We start from the raw sequence: 7,212 nt of genomic DNA on the forward strand, positions 1-7,212 counted from the left end.
GGACATCAGATGTGCGTAGAGCCAATGGTTTTGGACTACAGTCGCGGATTGGGCGGGGTTAAGAGGGGCGGGGTCCGGGGAGGGGCGGTGACGAGTCAAGGGGGCGGAGCCACCGGGCTGAGGGGCGGGACGCGCGGTAGAGCCAAACGGGTGAGAGTGCGATCATGGCAGCTGCAGAGGAGCCGAAGCCCAAAAAGCTGAAGGTGGAAGCGCCGCCAGCGCTGAGGTGAGAACGGCCCGGGAGGGAGACAGCACTTGTGGTGAGCCAAGCCCACGTGGGCTGGCGCGGCTGGATGTTTGTGTTCGTGGGGCCAACACGCAGGACCTGCAGCCCGGGAGTTGCCCGCGTGGCTGCTCATTGCCCTCTTGGTTTGGACCACGTTCAGGTGCATTCCCGACCCTGGCAGCCACGGGCCAATCAGAGCTGCTGGCTCGGGGGCCGAGCCTTCCACTGGCGCCACGTGCGAGTGAGTCCTCGCGGGCTGCGCTAGCACGACCCCAAACGACCCGTCTGGAGCTGCATCCCTTCCTGGGTATAGCGGGAAGGAACCCAGTGCCTCCTGAACCCTGGAGAAAGATAAAATTCTTGGGATTTTTCGGAAGGCGCTACGCAAGAGCGTTTTTATTTTATTTTTATTTTTGTGATTTCTCTGAAATCATGTTTGGAGACCCCAACCCGGGACCGGAATCCACTTCAGAGGTTTTGGCTGGGGTAGCAGTAGGCTAAATGGTTAGGATTTTTTTTTTTTTTTTGCATATTTGGCAGCAGCGGAGTGCTCTCCCGACACCTTACACACATGTAATTGATGTTGCAACTTTCACTTATATAAAGCCGTTTTGTTAAATAACATTTCCTAATAAGTATAAAGTCCAGCGCGTGCAATCTTTTGATGTCTTTGAAGTGTTCAGTGGAGGGCTGTGATTTTTCTATCTAAAAATAGACACTTCAAACTGATTTAAAACTGTGGGGCTGCTCCTGATTAGCCGAGACCAATTCCATTACCTTCAACATAATCTCCATGTTCAAAAGAATAATTTGTTCTCAGCTGAAAAGAAAAGGTTAAGTGGGGATCCCGTATCTTGTTCTTGATGAAATGGGTGATACCCAAATTCTTTCCACCAGCTTTAAAGTATGCCTACTCTTCTTAGAGGGTTATTGTGCATGTCTAATACCACGAACGTTAAAAAAAAAAACCCTGAGGATGTTTTATTTTAAATTTTAGATTATGTGTGCCAGTGGGATGGCTCAGCAGATAGAGGCATTGGCTGCCAAGTCCGCTGACCTGAGTTCAGACTCCAGGACCCACGTGGTGGACTGAGTGAACCTTTTCTTCTGTTGTCCTCTGACCTTCACACGTGGCCCCGCCCCCACTATGTAAATAGATATTGTCTCCTTAGATTTTCATTTAATAAAAGCAATACTTTATATATAATGATGATCAAGTTTAACACCATCTCTAGTAATGGTACAAGGAAGCTCTATGAAAGAAAGGCAGAGATTATTCATATTGACAAATGAAAGGTATTGAAGTTCAAATGACATTTAAGGAAGAGAAATATGAACCCAGGGTATCAGGATACAGGTTTATTCTTTGATTCTAGTGTGTTTACAAACATCGAAGGCATGTCTCTGTTTGCTTGTGTATCTTTAAAAATGATCCATGGTAATGCTTGACACTTAAATATGTATATGCCAGCTACTCTTTCTGCATTCTGCACATTTTAACCCAATAAAATCATTTCTATTACATATCACTTTAACCAAAAAGGAAACTGGCACATATCTATCCTTTGTGTCTATTTAAAACTTGTAAGTAATTTAGATGAGTAAAATTCAATTTACTTAATGCTACCCCAGAGCCATCTGCAGAGGCGAAGTTAAAGGATTAGGTATTTTGACTATGGGGACAAAACTCTTTAATTTTATGCGGAGACCATTGCAATTGACTTCTTATTTTCTTTATTAGTTTACCTTTCAGGATCGCTGTATGATAACACATTTAGAGTGAATTACTCTATGATTTGCCTGACAAGAGATTTTTACCAATTTTGTTTAACTGTTAGGGAAAATGGCTTATAAATTATTAGCACAATTTAATGTATAGAGTCAGTGGGGAACAAGTAAATTAATGAAATGTATTTATAGATATTGGGGATAAGAATTTAGAAATCTATGAGAAGTTCAGTTAGCACTAGGGATATAATTCTTATTTTTATTCTTAATGTGTATATATGTGTGTTTGTGTGAATATGTGTTATTTGTATGCCAAAAGAGGGCTTTGGATGCCCTGGAGCTGGAGGTAAAGATGGTTGTGAGCCACCTGATGTAAGTGCTGGGGACCAAGCTCGACTCCTCTGCAAGAGCAAGTACATTTGCTTTTTTTTTTTTTTAATTTATTTTTATTTTATGTGCATTGGTGTTTTTGCCTATGAGGCTATCAGATCCTCTGGAAATAGAGTTACAGACAGTTGTGAACAGCCATGTGGGTGCTGGGAATTGACCCCGGGTCCTCTGGAAGGGCGGTTGAATCATCCTTCCAGCCTAGGAAGTGTCTTTTAACTAGGGGAATTTTATCTTAGAAGAAACATTTCTCAGAACCTGGTGATAATTTTGGTGGAGCAGAGGAGGGGGTACAGTTTAAAGAGCTGGTGAGATGGCTCAGAGGGTGAAGTACTGCTGCCACACCTAATCACCCTTGTTAATCTAGACGCAGACACGTGCGTGCGGTTGGTGTGCACTCACAAGTGTACGCACAATAAACAGATAAATGTAATTTAAAACAAACAAAAAACTAGCATGGTGCTCACGCCTTTAATCCCAACAGTTTGGTGGCAGAAGCAGGCAGATCTCTCTGTAGGCCTCAGGTGAGCCAGGGCTATATACTGAGAACCTTTGTAAACATCTGAAACCTATAGCAGAGGTTTCCTGCTTTGACCCCCATCATGATGGTCCCACCCATGTTTTAAATAATACTCTAGGCATCTTGGCAGTACAGAGACATCACCCTGTGATACAGATGGTCAGGCCAAAATTGTCAGTATTGTTGAGAATGGGAGACCATCTGACAAGGCTGTCTTTCTATCTTACTCTTCATTGTTTTCTAGGCTGATTGCTTTTCAGGGCAAGACAGTTACTAAGATTTCAGAGAAAGGATCAGATTGTAACATCCTTTCATGTAGGAACAATAATTGAGTAGCAGACATTTTATACAAGGACTACTTTTTTTTCTTTTCTCTTCTTTGGAAGTCTTATCCAAGTAATTGCTTCAGAGTTCACCTCAGAGAAGACACAACACCTTCCAAGTAGTGTTGAACACATGCCAAGTCTGTTCTTTCGGTCTGTCTTTCAAGTACTTGCTATTTTAGGCATGGTGCTAAAAACTGGGTATAGAGAGAAGAAGGTAAGATCCAGCTGCCACTCTCCTCCTGGAAACTAAATAGAATTGGGAAAATGAAACCTGAGCGTTAGTAAGATCATGAGAATTAACCAGTGTGAAATAAGGTATCTGCCTTTTTAGGAAAATTATTTTGCAGACAGGCCCACTCTTGGGGATTGTGTAGATGGTATTAAGTGTCTAGGCTTCAGATTGGACGTCTTCGTATGTGGTATTTCTGTCTGTGTATTCTCAAGTCGCACAATTTCATGCAGTCCAGGCTGGCCTTGAGCATGATTTGGAACCAAGGATGACCTTGATCTTGTCTTCCTGGCTCCATTTCACCAGTGCTGGGGTTTATGGGCTGCCTCCACACCCAGTTTTCAGAAGCTAGTTTTAACTGTTGAATATCCCCAAATGATTTGCAGACCTTTAAAGCCACATTTATGCAAGTGCATCCGTCTCGTCCTAAATCTGGACTTTCTCCCAGGGTTCCTGCATCATAGTAGCAGTGCAAGCCTGCCTTTCTCTGAAGTTTACACTTGATCTTGTCTTAGTTTTTGCTTAGCTTTCTAGCAGGTTTCTCTGCCTCCAGTTTCAGTTCTGCCATATCTGCTTTAGATACAAGTCTACTTAATCACCAGAGCAAAGCAAGTTTGCAACTATGAACTTGGTGTTAGGAAAAATTGAGCCAATTGTCATGATTTCTTCTGGCCTTCACAATTAAAGTTTGTTCAAAGGGTGTGGGGAAAGGTGGATCAGCGGGTAAAGCAGGAGGATCTGAATTTGGTCCCCAGAACACATGAAAAATGCCAAATGTGGTGGTGGTGGTGGTGTACCTCTACCCCAGCACTGGGAAGGTGAAGCACAGAGTCCTTAGGCTGACTGGCAAGCTATAGCTAGTGAGGACCTTGTGTCAAAGGAGGTGGACACCTAAGATTGTCTTCTTGGCCTCCATGTCTATGCAAACGTGCACCAGCGCACACACATGCACACTTGAAAAAAGATTATTAAAGGGTCATATATCTTTAGTATTACTTAAAAGGAAACATAGCAATTTTCTTAACAGCAAATACTGAGCTTTTTCCAAGTACTCTTCCTAAGTGTTTCACTCATAGACCACTAGTTTTCTTTTTCTCAGTCCCCACGTCACTGTACATCCTGTGTTTAAAATTGCACTATAAACCTAAAAAAAGTCCGTAAGTATCATTGGGTGATCAGAGGAAAGTTTTAGTGATGTCTTATAAAACACATCCTCTCCCTCTGTGGAAAAATTTCTGGAAGATTAAAAAAATGAGCATGCGGTTCCCATAGTGGTCTGCTAAGAAAATTAGATGAGGAAAATGTATTCAGGCCAAAAAAGTTTCTAGCGTATTAAACAAAGTCTGGTTGTAATAACTATTCAACAAAGTCTTGTTGCACAGAGTAGGAGTCACTGGTAGGTACCCTTCCCCTTCTAAGCCCTATCAAAGCCCATACTTTTATTAATGTAGCCTAAAATCATATTTGCCAGTTCTAGCCATGATAAGCTTTTTCTCTCTTACTTTGTATTTTTAAATGGATTTTTATTGAGCTGTACATTTTTCTCAGCTCCACTCCCTGCCTCTCCCCTCCCCACTTCAACCCTCTCCCAAGGTCCCCATGCTCCCAGTTTACTCAGGAGATCTTGTCTTTTTCTCTTTGAGTCCTATTGTTGTCTAGGGATTGTGATTTGTAGCTGGTTTTCTTTGCTTTATGTTTAAAAACCATTTATGAGTGAATATATGTGATAATTGTCTTTCTGTGTCTGGGTTACCTCACTCAAAATGATGTTTTCTAGCTCTATCCATTTTCCTGCAAATTTCAAGATTTTTTTTTTTTCTGCTGTGTAGTACTCTATTGTGTAAATGTACCACATTTTCCTTATCCATTCTTTGGTCGAGGGGCATTTAGGTTGTTTTCAGGTTCTGGCTGTGACAAACAAAGCTGCTATGAACATAGTTGAACACATGTCCTTGTGGCATGATTGAGCATCCTTTGGATATATACCAAAAGTGGTATTACTGAGTTTTGAGGAAGGTCATACTGATATCCAAAGGGGCTGTACCAGCTTGCATTCTCACAAGCAATGCAGGAGTGTTCCCTTTTCCCCACAAACTCTTCAGCATAAGTTGTCATCAGTGTTTTTTGATTTCACAGCCAGATCCGCAGAAGTTTCTGGTTCCTGCCTACTCCCTCAGAGGTCCCAGACTGATGCCTGGACCTGCAGTGGTCTCTGTCTCTGGCCCATTCGCTCAGCAGTTGATCCCCTGTACTGTACCTGCTCCTGTGGAGTTTGCCGTCTCAGGTCTGCTCTGGCCCAGGTTGCTGGCCCAGTCCTGCTTCTGTAAATGTCCCTGGTCTGGATCTGCTCCTGCTGCTGTAGACTTCACCATCCCAGGCCTCCTCCGGCCCAAGTCGCTGGCTCAGTCCTGCTCTTGTGGAGTCAGCTTTTTCTCTTATATTTACAGTTTAATCCTTTAAGTCATTAGGCTATGAAGGAATAGAAAGCAAATTCTTCTTAACACAGTGTGTATAAGATCCTTTTCTGGGCTTTATGTACTTGGATGCAATGAATGTTGGGCTGTGGGAGGATGGAGTGAGAAAGAGAGACAGGGACAGGCGTGGAGGTGCTTGAGCTCAAGAAACATGGAAAGGGCTCTAGGCAAAGACTGGCATTAAAGACTTCTGATTTTAAATATAGGACCAGACTGAATAATACTAAAGATGAGCTGACGAGCTCCACTCCATCCTGGAACATGGCTCTATTTTCCTCCACTGTTTAAAATTCCATCTCTGTGTGAAATGCTCACAATTGGGATGGGAGGCAAAGGAAATGAAGGTCTAAAGAGCTTTCTAGTCAGAGTGGAAGGCAGTGGATAAGGTCGTGGTTTCTGGAATTAAGACATGTGGTGTGATTCCTGTCCTAATAGCTGATTATCGTGGTAAGGGTATTTACCTGCTTTGTGCATCTGTTTTCCCTTGTAAAATAGAGTCTGTAAGAGCATCTACCTCATGAAATTGTTAGCTATTAAGAAAATAGACATAAAATATAGTAAATGTTGAAGAAATCTGAACAAATGTTACTGTTATGGTATTGCTTGTCTTATGGTGTCTACTCAGCTCCAAATTCTCCACTAGTAAATTTTAAAAAGAAAAGAAACAAATACTTAACAAGAGGTAGACTTGGTGGTATATACATGTTATAACAGCACAAGAGTCTGAGGTAGGAGGACCATAAGTTCTGGGCTAGCCTAGGCAGTTTAGTGACTTTGCTCAGAGGGTCCTATGCTGTGGACCCTTAAAAAACAAACAAGCCATCTAAAATTTAAAAAAAGATAAACATCTCCAAGGGATGAAGTATGCAGCTCAGGAACTGGTGGAAATAACTTGGTGGGGGTTCTGGAGCCAGATATCCTTGGTGAAACAAGGACCTGGGCTGTAGTTGCCTGAGAGCAGGCTGAACTCATCTGTGCCCCACTGTTGCTTCAATAAACTGTGGTCTGAAGTGAAGACAGAAGTAGCCCCACTGCCAGCTGGCTCAGCATCGGGAGCTGTAAATTCCCTACTATCACCTAGTACAAGTATAATGATTATTCACAATTGCTGTGGGACCCCCGGGGGGCAGGCAGGGGGCAGCGGTCGGAAAGCAGCCAGTCCCTGGGCGCGGGTGGGCGAGAGACAGGCACACCATGCAGAGTGAAGTTGGACATTTATTAGGTGGGTTATGGAGGGGATGAGATAAGGGGAGAAGAGGGGAGAGAGAGAGAGAGAGAGAGAGGGGGAGGGAGGGGGGGGGGGGAGGAGGGGGGGGGGGGGG

At 43.3% G+C, this 7,212-nt stretch overlaps 1 protein-coding gene across 1 annotated transcript in view; it reads left to right on the forward strand.

Moving 5' to 3' along the window:
* Positions 1-101: 101 nt before the first annotated feature.
* Positions 102-7,212, forward strand: part of Adk (adenosine kinase) — a 393,218-nt gene continuing 386,107 nt past the window's right edge. Inside the window, exon 1 of the mRNA XM_050127020.1 lies at positions 102-226. Within this exon, the coding sequence (XP_049982977.1) occupies positions 165-226 (62 nt within the window). The 5' untranslated portion in view covers positions 102-164. The remainder of the gene's footprint in view (positions 227-7,212) is intronic.

Source organism: Alexandromys fortis, unplaced genomic scaffold (assembly GCF_014885135.2).
Source record: "Alexandromys fortis isolate MF-2015 unplaced genomic scaffold, M_Fortis_MF-2015_v1.1 scaffold_233, whole genome shotgun sequence".
Lineage (NCBI taxonomy): Eukaryota > Metazoa > Chordata > Mammalia > Rodentia > Cricetidae > Alexandromys > Alexandromys fortis.